We start from the raw sequence: 17797 nt of genomic DNA, 5'->3' as shown, positions 1-17797 counted from the left end.
TATTTCTAGCCATGTTTTATCTACTGTTTTTCTTGATTACTTTATACGAAAAATTGCTTATATTTTCAACATTATCAAGTTAGTTAACTTATACAAGCTGAAAATTTTTCAAGTCTATAGCCAGCCCTGCACAAAGAGAGACTTCCCGCTACAAATAACGTCTGAAATTGTCGTTTGTGTTATTCTTGTAGTTAAAATAACTGATATAGCTTTTTATCTTTTCTGATTAGAGAAAATATATGGAAAAGAAGGATGCCAACTTTTTTTTAGATTTATGGTTAAAGAAGAAAAGGAGAAGACATGGGTTCTTTTGAATTCAAGTAGTATTCGGTTTCACCAATAAAATATGGAGACTAACTTCACATTTGAAATTACACAAAGAGGAGTTTTCATGTCAAATAGGTCTAAAAATACATTTGGGAAACCTTCGAGGTTTGCGGGCTTATTTGGCAAATAAAAATAGAATATGTTGTAAAAAATTATAAGTTAGTTGAATATTTCGAGTGAAGTTTTGTGTTTTTGTAACACTACTTTTTGTGTATTTATATTTTTTTTGTCTCCATTTGTAAGACGTATCTGGGCTTGAAATTTCATGGTGCCATCTTTTATGAATCCACTGTTCTTTTCCCCTCTAGCACTGAACGTCTGAACTTTCGGATGAGCAGTTTTCGACTGTTTATTTTTCGAATTTTCACCAAGGGGGGGGGGGGGGACGAATCTCCACCTAAATATATTCCAAAGTTGACTATGAGGCTTTTCAGCCTCTACAAGATAGGTTCAAATGAACAGAATACACGGAGTTACAGAGAGGAGAGAACAAAAGGAAAACACACACCCCAACAAAACACAAGAACGGGGGTTTTCGACTGTTTTGGATCGACTCTTCCAGTCTTCCTGTTCCTCCTCCCTGAAAAAGGAAAAAAGCCCCGCCCTGTTCCTCTCTCGTCCTAGGGAGGAAATCCCAGAGCTTCGCGCGCCTCCAAGATGGGGCTACTCAGCATCATCCGGAAGATCAAGCGCAAGGAGAAGGAGATGCGCATTCTCATGGTGTATGTTCCCTCCACCCTCCGCTAGCATTGGATTCAGTCCGCGCCATGTCTCCCGATTCTTAGTTCTGGATCTAGTAGGACTTGCGCAGTTGGTTTATTTATCCCTAGTTGCTGATTCCGTCTGAGGTTTACGAGTTCTTCTCAGGGGGCTGGACAACTCAGGGAAGACAACGATCGTGCTCAAGATCAATGGGGAGGACACGAGCGTCATCAGCCCCACCCTCGGCTTCAACATCAAGACCATCAAGTACCACAAGTCTGTCCCAGTTCCTTTCTGTCTCTTTCTAACCCGTTTGTTCAATACCCCCTCATCCACTGTGAAGTAGTGTCATGTAATGGGTTGTGAGTTACATCACTTGATGTAGTTTACTGACATCACATGTTTTCTGTTCATTCGTTTTCCATTTTCCACCATAGTTTAGATAAATTTCATGCTTTTCTCAGTTTGCTGCGGGGTTCATCAGATATATATAACATAGGTTATCTCTCAACGCCAGTGTAGTGATTGCAAATTTCATAAGACAGCCTTACAGGCTAAAGCAGGTCACATGTTGGAAACTTAATCGTGTGACTTTGAACTCTTCCACAACATCAGAGGGTAATTAATTTATAAGGAAAAAATATTACCACAAAAGAGAAATTCGGCAAATGCTGCAACACAGTCCTCAGGTGTGATGACATCAAATAAACATTTCACTGGCTAGTTAGTTGATACTTCAGTTTTGCCTGTTGCCCCATCAGAAAATGGAAATCTTGTGCTTCCTTTTCATTTTCTCTGCACCAGCATGCCTATTAGCAGTAGTATAGAGGAGTGCACGGGATTTACATGTCAAGAGATAGGCCCAACATAAAACAAAAATAGATGCCAAGTGGTTGATTCCAGTTGGCAACTTGTCATGAGTTCAGCCTATCTGGTTAAGTAATTTGCAAGTTCTGCTGAGCTTGCAATTTTTTTTTGTTTAAAGCACTCGTGATTTAGCATGTTGTGTTGAACTGGTGACAACATCCCTTGTCATTTGCCAATACACTAGCCACTCTGTGGGTATTACCACACGTGAAACTTCTTGCTGATTTATATTTGGTGATTTGGCAGGTACTCCTTGAACATTTGGGATGTTGGGGGACAGAAGACTATCAGGTCTTATTGGAGGAATTACTTTGAGCAGACTGATGGACTAGTTTGGGTAGTTGATAGTTCAGATATCCGAAGGCTTGATGATTGCCGTGCTGAACTCCACAATCTCTTAAAGGAAGAGGTACTACTTCTGGGGCACTAAGAGACAGTGATGATTTCTGTCCTTCAAAGTTCGCAATTTCTATTATTTTGCATATTTTCCGGGTACTAGCATTGAAAGATTACTGCTAAACAGTACGGAAAAGAATGAGTAGGATATCCCTTTGCTTTAGTTTTAGGGACATCTGTTGATTAATTGGTGACTTGGTAAACATATCCTATTGGATTATCATGGCTTTTATGGGCAATGTGACAATGGGTATCACTATGAGTCAATTTTGATTCTCGGCTCACATGTTCTACTGAACTAGATCGCACTGCTGCTACCGAACAGAACCACTCTATGAATTTTTCACTCTGTTGATAGTTCAAATGCAGCAGTAGCTATGGAAAATACCCATCTCTCTGTGATTCATTGGACTATTCATTGGAAAATACTCTATCCTAAAATTTCAGTTTTTTGGACTGTTCTTATTGATTCTTGAATTTTGATTGAACAGAGACTAGTCGGAGCTTCATTGCTGGTGTTTGCAAACAAGCAAGACATTCAAGGTGCTCGTCAACCCGCAGAAATTGCTAAGGTTAGCAAACTTGTGCCATACAACTATACAAGTAGGATCTTTGTGATGCTCTGTAACATGTTTTTCCTGTAGTTGGGTTACAAACATCTGTTGCATGTCATCTGTCCCGTTGTTTTCTGCTACAATAACTTTGAAGTACTCGTTTATACTCGTATTGTATCATTTTTTAATTTTTTTTCCATGTTTGCAAAGTCCTGCTGACTCAATTATTTATATATTAGCCTTCATTGACCCAAATAATATGTAAGATGAGTGCAGTTATCCTTGGTTATGCCCTAAAAAATAGATGATCGGAATTGGCTACTTACTCGATGGTTGTTGACGTCCAGTTCTGAGTCTCTTTGTTACCTCAGTTTCAGATTCAGCATTTATAGGCTATATAACCCAATTCAGAAGTATTTTGGACACTTTACACAGCAATTCGTGGACAGAATAGGACTGCTAACCTGTATTCCGGGGTTTGATCACTGAGTGACTCGGGTCAGGAATTCTTTCCTTTGCTCGTGATTGTGTGTTACTAATCGATCTTAAACACTTTCTTTCAGATCCTGAATTTGGACGCCATGGACAGAAGCAGACACTGGCGGATCGTAGGCTGCAGTGCCTACACCGGAGAGGGGCTCCTTGACGGTTTCGACTGGCTGGTTCAGGACGTTGCTTCTCGGATCTACGTTCTGGACTGATTCATCATTGCTTCCTGCAACATAGGAAGCGGTCGGAAAGCGACTATCTTTACCCATTCGCTGTAAATCAAATATCAATGGACTTAACTAAAAATATATCTATATCACTCTGGGCAATAAAGTGGGGTGATGGCTTTCCATTTGCATCAAAATATAAACATCTTGGCCTCAACTTGGAACATAAATATCAACGGAACTGGCACAAAACGAGTAGTGTTCAAGGCAGAAAAATCGTGTTCCTCTTTTTCATTTCTTCTGGAACAGCATGCCTATTCGCACTAGTAGAGGAATACAAGGGATTTACATGCCAAGAGATAGGTTCCTAACAGGACAGAAAAGAAAAATTGATGCCAAGTGGCTGAATCAAGTTGGCAACTTGTCATGAGTTCAGGATTTCTTGTTAAGTAACTTACAACTTTCTGGTGATAACATCCTTGTCATTTGCCAAAACACTAGGTTTAGCCACTCTGTGGGTATTGCCGCAGGTGAAACTTCTTAATGATTTATATTTGTTGATTTGGCAGATATTTCTTGAACATTTGGGATGTTAGGGGACATAAGGCTATCTGGTATTATTGGAGGAATTACTTTGAGCGGACCGATGGTCTAGTTTGGGCAGTTGATAGTTTAGATATCGGAGGCTTGGTGATTGTCGTGCTGAACTCCACAATCTCTTGAAGGAAGAGGTACTACTTCTGGGGCAGTAAGAGACAAGTGATGATATCACTCCTTCAAAGTTTGCAATTTGTATTACTTTGCAGATTTTCTGAATACTAGCACTGGAAGTGTTGCAATGTCATGCTATGACAATGATGATTGCCAGTAAGTACAGAAATTTGATAAGTCGAGTGTCGTTTTGCTTTTGACTTAGGGCCCTCTATTGATTATTTGATAACTTAAGGGTTAAGTGCACTTTTAGTCCCTCAAGTCTTGCAAAAGTCTATTTTTGGTCCCTCAACTGTGTTTTGGTTTAAATCTGCCCTCAAACTCTTAATTAAGTCCAATTTTGGTCCTTGCAGCGGTTTAATGATGGTTGAATGTTTTTTTTACTCTTTTTTTTTGCCATTGTAGACAAAATTGGCCGGTTTTAATCTATGTGGGATAATTTATTTTCAGTCAACAAATAGAAGAAATCCTCTTGCCCTAACACATATGTGTGCTGCCCCCGTCTTTCACGCTTGGTGCAGCTGTCCTCGCTAGTTCAGCAGCCTCCGTCTTTCCTCCTAACGCAAAAGTCCTCGCATGTCTGCCAATTCTGCCTTTCTCGCCCGGCTTATCCGCCCTCGTAGTGCGAGGCCCCATCGCTAGGTGTCGGGGAAGAGTTAGGGTTACTGTGCCAAACTGATCATGATCTCGTCGGCGAACGTTCGTAATGCTAATTGCATAATTGATCTCGAGGTGAGATGGTCCTACATGGACTAAACCTGTCCACGGTGGCAAAAAAAGAGTCAAAAACCGGTCAATCATCATTAAGCCACTACCAGGGACCAAAATTGGACTAAATTAAGAGTTTGAGGACGGGTTTAGACCAAAACAGAGTTGAGGGACCAAAGTTAGACTTTTGCAAGATATAACTATATGAGGGAACAAAAATGCACTTAACCCATAACATAATAGAAAAATCTTCTACAATGCGAGAATGGGTACTATTAGGAGTCGAATTTTATTTTCATCTTGAATGTTGTACTGAACTTAATCATACTAGTACTTTAACTGAACAACTATATTCCAGTATGTTGATAGTTCAAATGCAGCTCTATCCCAGGAATTTCAGTTATTTGGACTGTTCTTAGTGATTCTTGAATTTTGATTGAACAGAGACTAGTTGGAGCTTCATTGCTGACGTTTACACATAAGCAAGCCATTCCAGGTGCTCTTAAACCAGTAGAGATTGCTAAGGATATCAAACTTGTGCCATACATGTATAGTGGAATCTAACATGTTTTTTCCTGGACTTGGGCTACAAAATATCTGATGGGTGTCATCAATCCCATTGTTTTTTCCAGGATAATTTTGCACCACTAGTGTATAGTCATATCATTCTTACCCTATATTTCAAAATTGTTATTGTGGTTTTTGGAAAAGTCATATACAGTAGACATTAACCTTCATGGAGCAAAAATTATGTTATAGACATTACCCTCAGTCATGCCCAGAAATAGATGATCAGAGTTTTCTACACACTAGATGGTTTTCCGTGTCCATTGTGATCAGTTGTGAGTTCCTTGTTTACCTCAGATTAAGATTCAGAGCCTCTAAATTCAGACGTATGCAATTCCTATCCCCACTTCTCTGTAATTCAAACACTTGTACGAAAGCATGCTTCATGTCCAAATATTTGATCTGAGGTGAATGACTTGGGAACTAAACAGATCACTGAGTCGTTCAGGAAACTGATGTTTAGATCGCTTTTCCATTGGTCATGGATACATGTGAGGCTGATAGAGATCTTTACACGCTTGCTTTCAGATATTTAGATACACTTGCTTTCAAATCCTGAATTTGGGCTCATGGACACTAGGCTGTAGCGCCTTCACGGTTTCAAACTTTCAAGTGGCTGGTTCAGGATGTCGCATCTCGGATCTGCTTTCTGGAGTAACACGCTGTTGGCATATGCATCCGCGATATACAAAGCAGATAGAAAGCGATTGTATCTTTAAAGAATTCGCTCTGCATCAAAGAAACAATGCACTTTCTGAATTCAAATACAATGGGCGTCCATTTGCATTAGAACATCAACAACTTGCCGAAAGTAGCCAAAAATATCAACGCACAAGGCACAAAACAAGCAACGAAGGCACAAAGACGTCCCGACACGGAGGGGTGCAAACAGAACTAGGCCCACTCATTTTCTCATTTCTTCCTCGGGACGGTAGCGAACAGAACACGGTGGTAACAGGAACAGTAGCACAAACACCTCATGGTAACCATAATCATCTCAAACCCAAAGCGATGGAGTGAGACCTAGGATACTCTGGGAGCGATAACATGAAACACACAACAGATAACTAGCATAACTAGCCACGAGGGCCCCACCGTTCAGTTTCTCCAGTTGCGACCGGAGTCACTCCCACCGCGGGAGTAAGAGCATCTCCACTCGTTGGAGCTTCCCGGGGTCAAATTTTCGTCCGGATAAACCTAATCCGGATAAATTTTTGCACTGGGGAGGAGTGTTTTCCCAGCCGTGCCTCGCCCAAGCCTCCTCTTCGCCGCCACGCGTCGTCTTCCTCCGAGCTCACCTCGACGCCACGCGCATGGACTCGCCGGGCTCGTCTAGCTCGCTCCACTGCCGAGCTCGTCTCCACATGGCGCTGCCCCCTCTCCTCCTCCTGCTCCTCCTCCTCGCCTCGCGCGCCGCCTGCGCCCGGGCGGCACTGCACAAGCGCGACGCGGCGGCGCTCCGGGACGTGCGCGCCAGCCTGCGGGACCTGCCGGGCACGCGCTTCTTCGACTCCTGGGTTGACGCCGCCGCCACCCCGTGCGCCTACGCCGGTGTCGTGTGCGCGCCCGACGAGGAGGACCCGCCCGGCGCGCTCCTCCGCGTGTTCGTCCTCACGCTCGGCAGCGGCCTCTCGGACTCCCCCGGCCTGGCCGGCACGCTGGCCGCCTCGCTCGCCAGCCTCACCGCGCTCAATGACCTCGTCCTCTACCCGGGCCGCGTTGGCGGGTCCATCCCGGCCGACATCCGCTCCGGCCTCCACCGCCTCAGGCTCCTCTCGCTCTCCGGGAACCGGCTCGAGGGCGCCATCCCCTCCGGCCTGATCCTCCCGTCCTCGCCCAGCCTCAAGGTGCTCATCCTCGCCAACAACGTCGGCCTCTCCGGCCAGCTGCGCTGAGCTCCGCCCCGACATGGACGATCTGGCCATGCCCGCCTCGAGCGTGCTGCGAGACAGAGAAGGTTGGGGAGAGAGAAGGTAGGGGACCGGCAATTATTTGGCTGATAGTCACTGATGCATGGGCCAGATGACTTGTTTTCATCCATCCGGAGTCCCCGGGAGACCCCCGGGAAACCGAGGATGGCATGGGGAGTCCGGACGAAAATAGGCTCAAATCCGGACCAAAACGAGGAACCGGGGGCGTGACTGGACCGTTTTTTGCCGTCCGGATGAAAAAAAGTGGTCGTGGGGGGCTTCTCGGGGTGATGGCTGGGGATGCTCTAACCGCCACCATAGCCGCCTTCTGTTAATTAATTGGTGACTTGAAAAAAATCGCAGACTTTTGCAAGAATGACCTCACACCATACTACCAGACCACAATCAAGCCCATCGTCCTCGTCGTCACCAAAAAAATACAGAGACCGGAGCCAGAGGCAACGCATCTTCCAACACCATCGAATCACCGCCGCCACCGTTGCCATACTGGGCTTTGAACACCGGAGGAGTGCCCACCCCGGAGGGTGAGAGCTAAAAATCTTTTCCAGACCATCGGGCAAGTAGGAGATGGGGAAGAGCGTACCTCCAGACGAAGATCCCCGAGCAGTAGACCCAAGCCATAGAACGCCCCACCATCTGGCAGGTTCAGGCGTCAACACGTCAAGTCGCCTCCACCCCTCGCCACCAAGGCCGGCCGGAGGGAGCTGCAAGACGCTGCAGCCGCATACCACCAGAAGAGCACACACGACCCTAAAAAGGAGGACGATGGTGCCCTCCTCTTCCTCTCCCATTATAAAGCCGTGTTGCTGTCAGAAACCCACCGGCGAGTTTTCGAGGATGCGGTGCCAAGACTGTCAATCGTGCAGAAGTTGAGAAGACAGGGTATCATGACGAAGGATACTGCGACGGTTCTGCTCTGCTACGACATGACCCTACGAAGGAAAAACAGAGTGGTTTTGAAATTATCATTACCAAAACCAGGGGGGCATGTGTTATCCCCAGATTTTAGCCAAATCAGGAGATGGGCCGTAATTGAGATGGGCTTAAAAGATATCCACGTGGAGCGTCTCTGAAGCGGCCTTGCATGAAGATTTTGGGCTAGATTGCCCGTGTATCTGTATAATGTTAGTAGATTGCATCTTAGTTTAGAATTATAAAGTAGAGTCTAGCCCGTACACGGGTTAGTTTATTCCCGCATTAGAAAGTCTACGGACTATAAATATGTACCTAGGGTTATTGATAAAGGAGGACGAACACGTTCACAACAAATCAATCTAGGCGCATCGCCACCCCTTGTTTTGAGGGTTTCTCCCGGGTAAGCAACATGCTGCCTAGATCGCATCTTGCGATCTAGGCAGATATCGCTTATTCGTTATTGGTGTTGCTCGTGCTGAAGCCTTTTTGATGGCGAGCAACACCCTTATCTTAGGTGTTTTGGGGTTGATCACAATGCTTTCACGATGCAATTGTTTAGTTACGCTACCCCTTGATATCTAGCTGCCCTTACACCTATCTCAGGTGTAGGGGCAGCATCTTGCTTAATCGTTATTTAGTAGATCTGATCCGTTATAGTTGCTCCTTGTTCCTCAAGGATTGGTTTGATATCTGTATGGTTAGGCCTTATAAACGGGTTGAACGATCCGGTAGTGCGTGAGGTGTGGTTTATTAAGCTCTAGAGGGATTGTTCCGGGGATCAACTTTACGTTGGTTTTTAGGCCTCTTTAGGACTGGTTTTCCGTTATCTTACGTATCTGCTAGGCTCAACTACGCATAGGATGTTCCGATTATACGGTGAAAACCCTAGACTATCGTAGATTAGTTTAGCTTGATATTGATAAAGCATGATCCCCATGTCCTTATAAATCTAACATGAACCATGGGGCAATCGGCTCTTTGAGCCGATCCACAGAACAATTTAAGAGCCGATTGGGGCTCGTATTTAATGTTTACGTGTTTGCCATGCAGGAAATTAGTCGAAACAATCCTTTCACCTTCCTGACCAGGTATAGGTCAGGTGGCACGCCCTCGTAAGCACCAGGACGCGTGTATCAGAAGGCTTTGCGGGCCGTCGCCTGAGGGACCAGGGTCAGCCGCAATCCTGGGAGCCTCCCGGCTCTACGGTGTTGCCCGTCGCTGCTCGCCGGTGGGTTTCTGACAGCAACACCCTCGCCACCACGGCCGGCCAAGGGGAAGACAACAGCAACAACACTCCTCCGACTCCCAAACAGACTCCACAAACCCCGCGGCGGGGTCGAAGATCGACCGCACCCGGAGAGACCACCCTCCCCAGATCCACAGATCTGGGAGGATACCTGGCCAGCAGCTCGCCGGCGCCGCCACAAGTGTCCTTGCCGAGATGGGGGTCGAGCTCCAACCCTCTTATTCCGACGCGACGCCGCCTCCACCATCACGACGACGTCTCCCGAGAACCTAGACGAAAACCAGGCCGAGCCGCTGCCCGGCGCAGCCGGAGAGGGTCCCCCGCCGCCGCCACGCCACCGGGGCTTTGCCCGGCGGCGCCACCGGCGGTGGCGGCGGGAGGAGGAAGGTGTTGGGGCTAGGGTTGAGGGAGGCGGCGGGAGGATGTATTAGGCAGCCACTTTGATGGTTCAGATGTTGCTGTAGAAAAATACCCACCTCTTCGTCACTCTATCCTGGGAATTTCAGTTTGTTCAACATTTTTTGTTTATTCTTGAATTTTGATTGAACAGAGACTAGTACGAGTTTCATTACTGGTGTTTGCAAATAAGCATGACATTTAAGGCGCTCTTAAGTCCATGGAAATTGCTAAGGTTAGCAAAATTGTGCCCTAACATGCATAGTAGAATCTGTGTGATGATCTCTAGCATGCTTTTCATGAACTTGGGCTGCAAACTTCTGATGGATGTCATCAATCCTGCTGCTCTGTGCTCAATAATTTTGCATTACTAGTTTATACTCGTATTACATCATTCCTGTCATATATTTCAAATTTGTCAGATTTCGCAGGTCTTAATTATTTAAACATTATCCTTCATGCACACAAAATACTACATATAAGATGAGTGCAGTTACCCTCAGTTATGCCCCCAGAAATAGATGATCGGAATTTTCTAATACTAAATGGTTGTCAATGTCTATTTGTGATCGTTTTTGAGTTTCTCACTTACCTCAGATTCAGATTCAGCACCTATAGGCTATATAACAAAATTCAGAAGTGGTCAATTCCTAGTTCTCTTGGAGGTCGTTTGGTATCCATCATTTGAGCCTGGAATTCTGGAATTCATTTTAAAATTCCATAAGTGGGCTGTTTGGTTGCCACAGAATTGGACCATCATTTCATTTAGGAAATCCAGCAAAATGATGCCATGTGTAATCACAATTCCGAGCTGAAACCTGTCATTCACAATTCCTAAGGCAACCAAACAAATTCAATATTGAATTCTACTATCATTTACAATTCCTGTGGCAACCAAACAAGTGTCCATTTCTGGAATTATAATGTAAATGAAATGAATACATGTATTCATTTCAAAATGCTACAAATGAAATGAAAACCTGGCTTCCAAACGACTTCTTGGTGTATTTCAAACGCTTGTACTGAAACATGCTTCACGTACAAATGGTTGATCTGAGGTCAATGCCTGCAGAAGTAACTACTTTGATGAACTACAGGGTTGCTGTCGTTCGACGAAATAACAGTAATTTGTGAACATAATAGGAGTATAGGACAGCTAACCTATACTTGGTGTTTGATCACTTTGGATAAGGAAACCGATGGTAGATCTTTTTCCGTCGTTGGCGTGTGTGACTGTCCATCTTACACACTTGCTTTCAGGTTCTGAATTTGGACGCCATGGACGGAAGTAGACACTGGCAAATTGTAGGTTGCAGCGCCTACAAAGGAGAGGGTCTCCTCGAAGGTTTTGACTGGCTTGTTCAGGACATCCCTTCTCGGATTTATGGTCTGGACTGATACGTTACATTTGCAAATGCTTCCGGCGATATACAAAGCGGTCGGAAAGCAATTGCATCTTTACCTTTTTGCTGTATATCAAAATATTATCACACTTTATTGATAACTTTGGGGAATAAAAGTGGTGTGATGACTTTCCATTTGCATCAGAAATTCAGGATATCAACAACTTGGCACCACCAACCTGCACCAAAATATCAGCGGACCGTGCACAAAAAGAGTAGCGTTCAAGGCACAAAGACAGATGTAGACACAGCAAGAATATAGTGAATGAACTTGAACTATCCATCGCTTTGCCACTGTATGCTAGGAATGTCCGCGATTTGCACAAAAATAACCCAAAAGTGGAAGAAAAGCACAGACTGACCCTCCGGCGAAACTATTTCACCCATCTAACCCTTTTGTAGGGGCGCCACACATGCCCATGTGGCGCCCCTGCTGCCGGCGCCGCAAACCCAGCCGACGTGGCTCGTCGACGCTGAGCTGGCTAGCCGATCCGACGTGGCAGACAGTGTGGCGCCGCTCCTACCGGCGCCACACATTGAATGTGTGGCGCCCGTGGCAAGGGCGCCACACATCCACTTAAGTTTGGGCCGCGCGCGCGCCCCCAGCCCGACCCTTTCTTCTTTCTTTCTCTTCTTCGCTCTTCAAGAACAGGAGGCGGCCGGCTCTCTCTCTCCTCCTCTCCCCCCCACCAAATCCACCACCAAATCTTCAGATCTGTCCGTGGAGATCGTTCCCAACTCGTTCCTTGAGGTAATCCCCTCCGTTCCCCTTCTTTTCATCCATTGATTTTGTGTATTTGGTTGAATGTACATGTGAAACCCTAGATGTGGATTTGGTTGATTTGAGGGTGGAGATGGATTTGGTTGGATGTTAGGGTTGTTGAACTAGGAGAAATGGTAGTATGCTAGTTTGTATGGGTAGATTATGTTGACTATGGTAACTAATGAACACATGTGTGTATGTGTTGTTCCCATTATGCTAGGGGGATGGAAAGAATTGTTCATGTTCATCATGTGGACAAGGATGCTTACTTGAAGGGAAACATAGAGCCGGACCCGGAAGAGGTTGACTTGGTGTTTGACCTTAGCCCTAGCTTTGCGGAGGTGGTAGCACAAGTTAGGGTTGAGTTGAATTGGAATGAGCCAAATGATGGTGTTGAGCTAGAGGGAAGGCATAATGTGGGGTTTGGAATGCACACCCGTTGGAAGACAATGCGTATCAACTCCGAGCAACGTTGGTCCGTTTACAAGGAGACGGTGGCCGGGTCACAAGATAAGGCTTTGGAGTTGTTTGCAACCAAGACGGTTGATGCTCGTATCGAGCTTGACCTTAACCGTCCCTCCTCCCCCGTTCGAGAGAGGAGTCCACCACCTATGAGCCAAGAAGAAGCCACCCAATCTCCCATTGTCCAATCTCCCATGGCCCAACAACCTCCGTTGGATAATGAGTATGACGAGCATGACGATGGTGATGATTGTTTCGAGATGAATGGCAACAATCTCGGTGATTTGGATAAATATTGGACGCAAGAGGAGATGGACCACTCCATTCCTTATTCCCGATGCTATGCGTCGGACTCGGATGATGATGGACCCGAAGAGGAGGTTGACGAGGATGGCTTCACGGCTAAGGAAGCCGAAAGAGCCGAAATCTTCAAGAAGGTAACCGGACGGGATATCCGGGTACCATTGTTCCGTGATGTTAGTCTTGCGGATGGAGCCGTGGTTGATGGTGGCAAAAGTTTACTTCTTGTAGCTAGGCCAATATCCAAGAGAGATGTGGAAGCTAGGACGTCTATGATCTCTAAAGGGCTCACGTTTGATACCTTCTTGGAATTGAAGATATGGTTGAAGGAGTTCTCCATTAAGCATCATCGCCCTTACATTGTTCTTCACTCGGACTTGAAGACGCGGTACACGCTAAAATGTGTGGATAAAAGGTGCCCATGGGTTGTCCGTGCAAGACCTTTCAAAAAAGGGCCCTCTTGGCACATAACACGATGTGTAGCCACTCACATGTGCCGGGGGCCGAAGCTTGATGGCAAGGATGCGCAGCCGGACCACCGTCAACTCACATCTGAGTTCACTGCATACAAGCTCTCGGCGGAGATATCATCACTTCCTATCATGAGCATTAGGTCCGTGCAAGATACGGTCAAATCCCGGTTTGCCTACGACGTCAAGTACGGGAAGGCATGGAAGGCCAAACAAGCCGCATTCAAGATGTTGTACGGTGATTGGGAGGAAGCATACAACCGTATCCCTAGGTTGTTGTTAGCGATGGCCGCAACTAACCCGGGCATGGTGCATGTGGTCGAGCCTTCCGCAACCAAAATGACATTGCATGATGGTAAAAGAGTGAGGGTATTTCACCGTGCAATTTGGTCATTCCAGCAATGCACGAGGGCATTCGAACATTGTAGGCCCGTCATAGCCGTGGATGGTACCTTCTTGACCGGTCAGTACAAGGGCACACTATTGGTGGCAATAGCAAGTGATGCAAGCAACCGTTTAGTACCATTGGCTTTTGCATTGGTAGAGATTGAGAACAATGATAACTGGCAATGGTTTTTTCCATATATTGAGGACGAGGGTCATACCACCCTCAAAGGAAGTGTGTGTCATCTCCGATCGTCATCAAGGAATTCTCAATGCGGTGGAGGTTGCAATTCCCGGGCATGCTCCCTTGCATCACCGATGGTGCATGAGGCATTTTTGTGCAAACTTCTACCGGGCATGCAAGAGCAAAGAGTTGTCCGACCTTCTTCAAGATTGTTGCCTCGCTTATTCGGAGCGCCGCTTCGCAAACCTATACAACGGCTTGCTGAAGCACAAAGACCTCAACGCGGGTGGTCAAGAGTTTCTTCATAGACACCTCGTATTTAACTCAAAGTGGGCGAGAGCTTATGATGAGGATGGGAGGAGATATGGCCAAATGACAAGCAACATGGCCGAGTGCTTCTCCACGGACAGATCTGACGATTTGGTGGTGGATTTGGTGGGGGGGAGAGGGAGGAGAGAGAGAACCGGGCTGGGGAGGAGGGAGAGAAGAAGAACAGAGAAAGAAAGAAAGAAGAAGGGTCGGGCTGGGGCGCGCGCGACCCAAACTTAAGTGAATGTGTGGCGCCCTTGCCGGGGGCGCCACACTTTCAAAGTGTGGCGCCGGCCGAGCGGCGCCACTCGTGCTGCCACGTCGGATCGGGGTCACCAACTCGGCGTCGACGGGCCACGTCGGATGGGTGTGTGGCGCCGCAGCCGTGGGCGCCACATGGGCATGTGTGGCGCCCTTGAGAGGGGCGCCACACAAAAGGGTTAGATCCGTGAAATAGTTTCGCCAGAGGGTCAGTCTGTGCTTTTCTTTCAGTTTTGGGTTATTTTTGTGTAAATCGCCAGGAATGTCAGCATTTTTTGAGTGTTCTTATTGATTTTTTATTTTTTTTATTGAACAGAGACTAGTCGGAGCTTCATTGCTGGTGTTTACAAGTAAGCAAGACATTCAAGGTGCACGTAACGAACTAACATGTTTCTACTGAACTTGGGCTAAAAAAATCTATAGTAGAATCTATGTATAGTAGAATCTATGTAACGAACTAACATGTCTCTACTGAACTTGGGCTAAAAAAATCTAATGGATGTCATCAATCTCGTTGGTTTGTGCTACAGTAATTTTCAATAGTAGGACCTTTTTGTTGTGGCTTTTTTTGGCTTTTTGGCTTTTGAATTTTGGAAGCCAAAAATAAAGATCCTATTCTTTTGGCTTCCAAAATCCAAAAGCCAAAAAAGCACCTATTTAGGTGCTTTTTTTGGTTTTTGCCAAAGCCAAAAAGTCAAAAAAAAAGCCACAACAAAAGGACCCGTAGTTTACATTGATATCTCATAACTCTTGCCCTATATTTCGAAATTTTGTTGTCAGATTTGGCAATTATTTAGACATTATCCTTCATGGAAACACAAAATGCTACTCCCGCTGCTGAGAAATTTGCAATAGTATAATTTTTGAGTACCCTACTTCATATTTTGTTGAGAAATATGGTGTTCAAAGTTTAATATACGGAGTAGGAACATTGGAGGCCTTGTAGTCCCGGGAGCAGAGAGTACCTAAAGCCATGCCCCCCACAAATAGATTTATCAGAATTTTCTACATACGAGATAGCTGTTTGTGACCAGTTGTGAGTTTCGTTGGTCACCCCAGATTCAGATTCAGATTGATCACCTGTTTGTCCAAATGACTGCAGGACCTTTAATCCTGATTTAGTACCAGGTGATCAGCTGTGATTTTCTTAGTCACCTAAGATTCAGATTCATCACCTATAGTGTATAACTAAATTAAGAAGTATGTAATTCTCAGTTCTCTCGGTGTATTTGAATCACTTGGTACTCCTTGGTTTCCGATGTTGAAATCTCTTTCAGCTAGTCATGGAAGGGATAATAGATCTTACAAAATTCGCTTTGCAAATCTGGATTTGGACTACTTCTTTCCCCAGTCCTCGGATCAACCAAAAACTAATTCGCCATTTGAGAAAAGAAGAATTGATGGAACACAAAAAGCCTTCTATCTTCTACCCGTTCGCTGTGTATCAGAATGTCAATTTGAGCATACCGAAACAGAATTATCCATCTTGGCATTGCCAGTCCATTTGCGTCAGACAAGACTGAAGTTGAACCAAACACATCAAAGCAACCAGACGACAAAGAACGGAGATGCGAACAGAACCAGGCCCACTCATTTTCTCATTTCAGTTTCTCGGTGATGGTAGCGAACAGAACAATGACACGGGAACACGATGGTAACACAGACACCTAATGGTAACCATAATCGTCTCAAACCCTAAGCGATGGAGCGAGACCTAGGATACTCCGGGGGCGATAACAAAGTAACACAAAGGGGTAGGATAGCTAGGATAACTGGCCACTCGGGGCGCCACCATTCAGTTCCTCCAGTTGCCAGAGTCACCGCCGCCGCCGCCGCGGGAGTAGCCGCCGCCACCGCCATAGCCGCCCTCACGGCCCTGGCCGTAGCCGCCGCCGCCGCCACCTCCGTAGCCGCCGCCGCCTCCGTAGCCGCCTCCGCCGCCCTCGCGACGCTGGCCGTAGCCGCCGCCTCCGGAGCCGCCGCCCCTGTAGCCGCCGCCTCCGCCGCCGCCGCCGGAGCGGGACTGGGCCTCGTTGACGGTGATGTTGCGGCCGTCCAGGTCCTGGCCGTTCATCCCCTCGATGGCGTTCTTCATCGACTCGGAGCTCGAGAAGGTGACGAAGCCGAACCCGCGGGAACGTCCGGTCTCCCTGTCGTTGATGATCTGCGCAGGCGAAACGGACAACACAGTCAGATCCTAGAACTCAGATCTACGTTTCTTAGAGACGACGAACGAGTAGCAGATCTGTCTCACAAAACAGGGGTGTTACCTTGCAGTCGGTGATCTCGCCGAACTGGGAGAAGGCCTGCTCGAGGGACTGGTCGTTGGTGGCCCAGGCGAGGCCGCCGACGAAGCAACGGTACTCTTCCGCCATGCCTGCCGCTAAACCCTAGACGAACCGGAACCGGAACCGGGAACGAGGACTAGTGAGGGGGAGGAGAAGCCAGCCCACCTCTATGAAAGCACGAGGAGTCAAGGTCGGCCTGCCCCCCGATTTTATAGGCCGCGCGGCGCCACGGCCGGACGTCGTGATCGGATCCGACGGTTGCCTTGCCTTGAGATAAGGGTTTTCTGGGAGGGACGAGATATTTTCTGCCGTCCTTGATGGGCTCGAGGAGTTTTCTAAGTTTCTGGGCCAGCCAGCCCACGATTGGCGGGAAAGAAGAGAAGATATTTTAGGCCGGGGAGGGAGCGTATAGGGAGTCTAGGGTTTGCGTTCTCGTTTCTCGCGCTGCCACCAACCCCCACTTGCTGATCGGGTCAGGGGGGGCCTCTCTCCTCCATGACGAGCCGACATCGAACGGACCAATGACTCAGCAGCTCGCAGATATTTTCAGGTTTCCGTTTTTCTAGTTTTCTCAATTTTAGGTCTAAAACTTGAAATTGTGTAAATTTTTGCGAAAATTAATTATTGTGTACTTTCTCTCCTCTATTTTAATCTACATTCTAGACCAAATATTTATCCTATACTTATTTTTATTTTAGCTTTTTAATCAACAAGAACATAGAAAACGAACCAGTCTTGCTTTTTCGTATTTTTTTCTATTTGATGTCATTACTTTTATTGTACTCCGTATCTTGGATTTGGTTGAATTAGTACTAATAAATATATTATTATGTCTATTTTTTTCTACGATGCAAACTAAATCAGAACCGAAGAAGTATTCAACACTGGCTCATTTATAATTAATCCAATATATTTTCTATAGAAAATCCCAAAGGACCATTTAACCATTCATGCATATCAAGACCCTTGTGGCGGTGATCGTGGCCGCACGACAGTG

At 46.3% G+C, this 17797-nt stretch overlaps 2 protein-coding genes and 1 pseudogene across 3 annotated transcripts; 2 read left to right on the top strand and 1 right to left on the bottom strand.

The window, feature by feature from the left end:
* Nucleotides 1-823: 823 nt before the first annotated feature.
* On the top strand, nt 824-3705 carry LOC124703815 (ADP-ribosylation factor-like protein 2). Of its 2 annotated transcripts, XM_047236050.1 has the most exons (5): nt 824-1049; nt 1195-1305; nt 2143-2305; nt 2784-2864; nt 3410-3705. In XM_047236050.1, exons 1-5 carry the CDS (start codon nt 985-987, stop codon nt 3545-3547), a joined length of 558 nt encoding a protein of 185 aa, XP_047092006.1. In that variant the 5' UTR covers nt 824-984; the 3' UTR covers nt 3548-3705. The 2 variants fall into 2 exon arrangements, with proteins under 2 accessions (XP_047092006.1, XP_047092007.1); XM_047236051.1 differs by lacking the exon at nt 2784-2864.
* Nucleotides 3706-3928: 223 nt separating this feature from the next.
* On the top strand, nt 3929-11374 carry LOC124696977 (annotated as a pseudogene).
* A 4787-nt stretch (nt 11375-16161) lies between these two features.
* Nucleotides 16162-16964, bottom strand: LOC124703814 (glycine-rich RNA-binding protein-like). The gene is made up of 2 exons (XM_047236049.1): nt 16783-16964; nt 16162-16676 (listed from the first exon to the last, which is right to left on the bottom strand). The coding sequence occupies exons 1-2, from the start codon at nt 16885-16887 to the stop codon at nt 16308-16310; spliced, it is 474 nt and encodes a 157-aa protein (XP_047092005.1). The 5' UTR covers nt 16888-16964; the 3' UTR covers nt 16162-16307.
* Nucleotides 16965-17797: the final 833 nt, after the last annotated feature.

The sequence above is a fragment of the Lolium rigidum genome, chromosome 3, assembly GCF_022539505.1.
Source record: "Lolium rigidum isolate FL_2022 chromosome 3, APGP_CSIRO_Lrig_0.1, whole genome shotgun sequence".
Lineage (NCBI taxonomy): Eukaryota > Viridiplantae > Streptophyta > Magnoliopsida > Poales > Poaceae > Lolium > Lolium rigidum.
This window is presented reverse-complemented; position numbering and strand designations above follow the sequence as displayed.

Bases quoted from the DNA above. Each gene is read 5' to 3' on its own strand.
- LOC124703814 (XM_047236049.1), bottom strand. From the start codon at position 16,887: ATGGCGGAAGAGTACCGTTGCTTCGTCGGCGGCCTCGCCTGGGCCACC. The intron at 16,677-16,782 runs GTAACACCCCTG...TCGCCTGCGCAG, and splicing joins GCGAGATCACCGACTGCAAG to ATCATCAACGACAGGGAGAC.
- LOC124703815 (XM_047236050.1), top strand. From the start codon at position 985: ATGGGGCTACTCAGCATCATCCGGAAGATCAAGCGCAAGGAGAAGGAG. The intron at 1,050-1,194 runs GTATGTTCCCTC...AGTTCTTCTCAG, and splicing joins GAGATGCGCATTCTCATGGT to GGGGCTGGACAACTCAGGGA. The intron at 2,865-3,409 runs GTTAGCAAACTT...ACTTTCTTTCAG, and splicing joins AACCCGCAGAAATTGCTAAG to ATCCTGAATTTGGACGCCAT.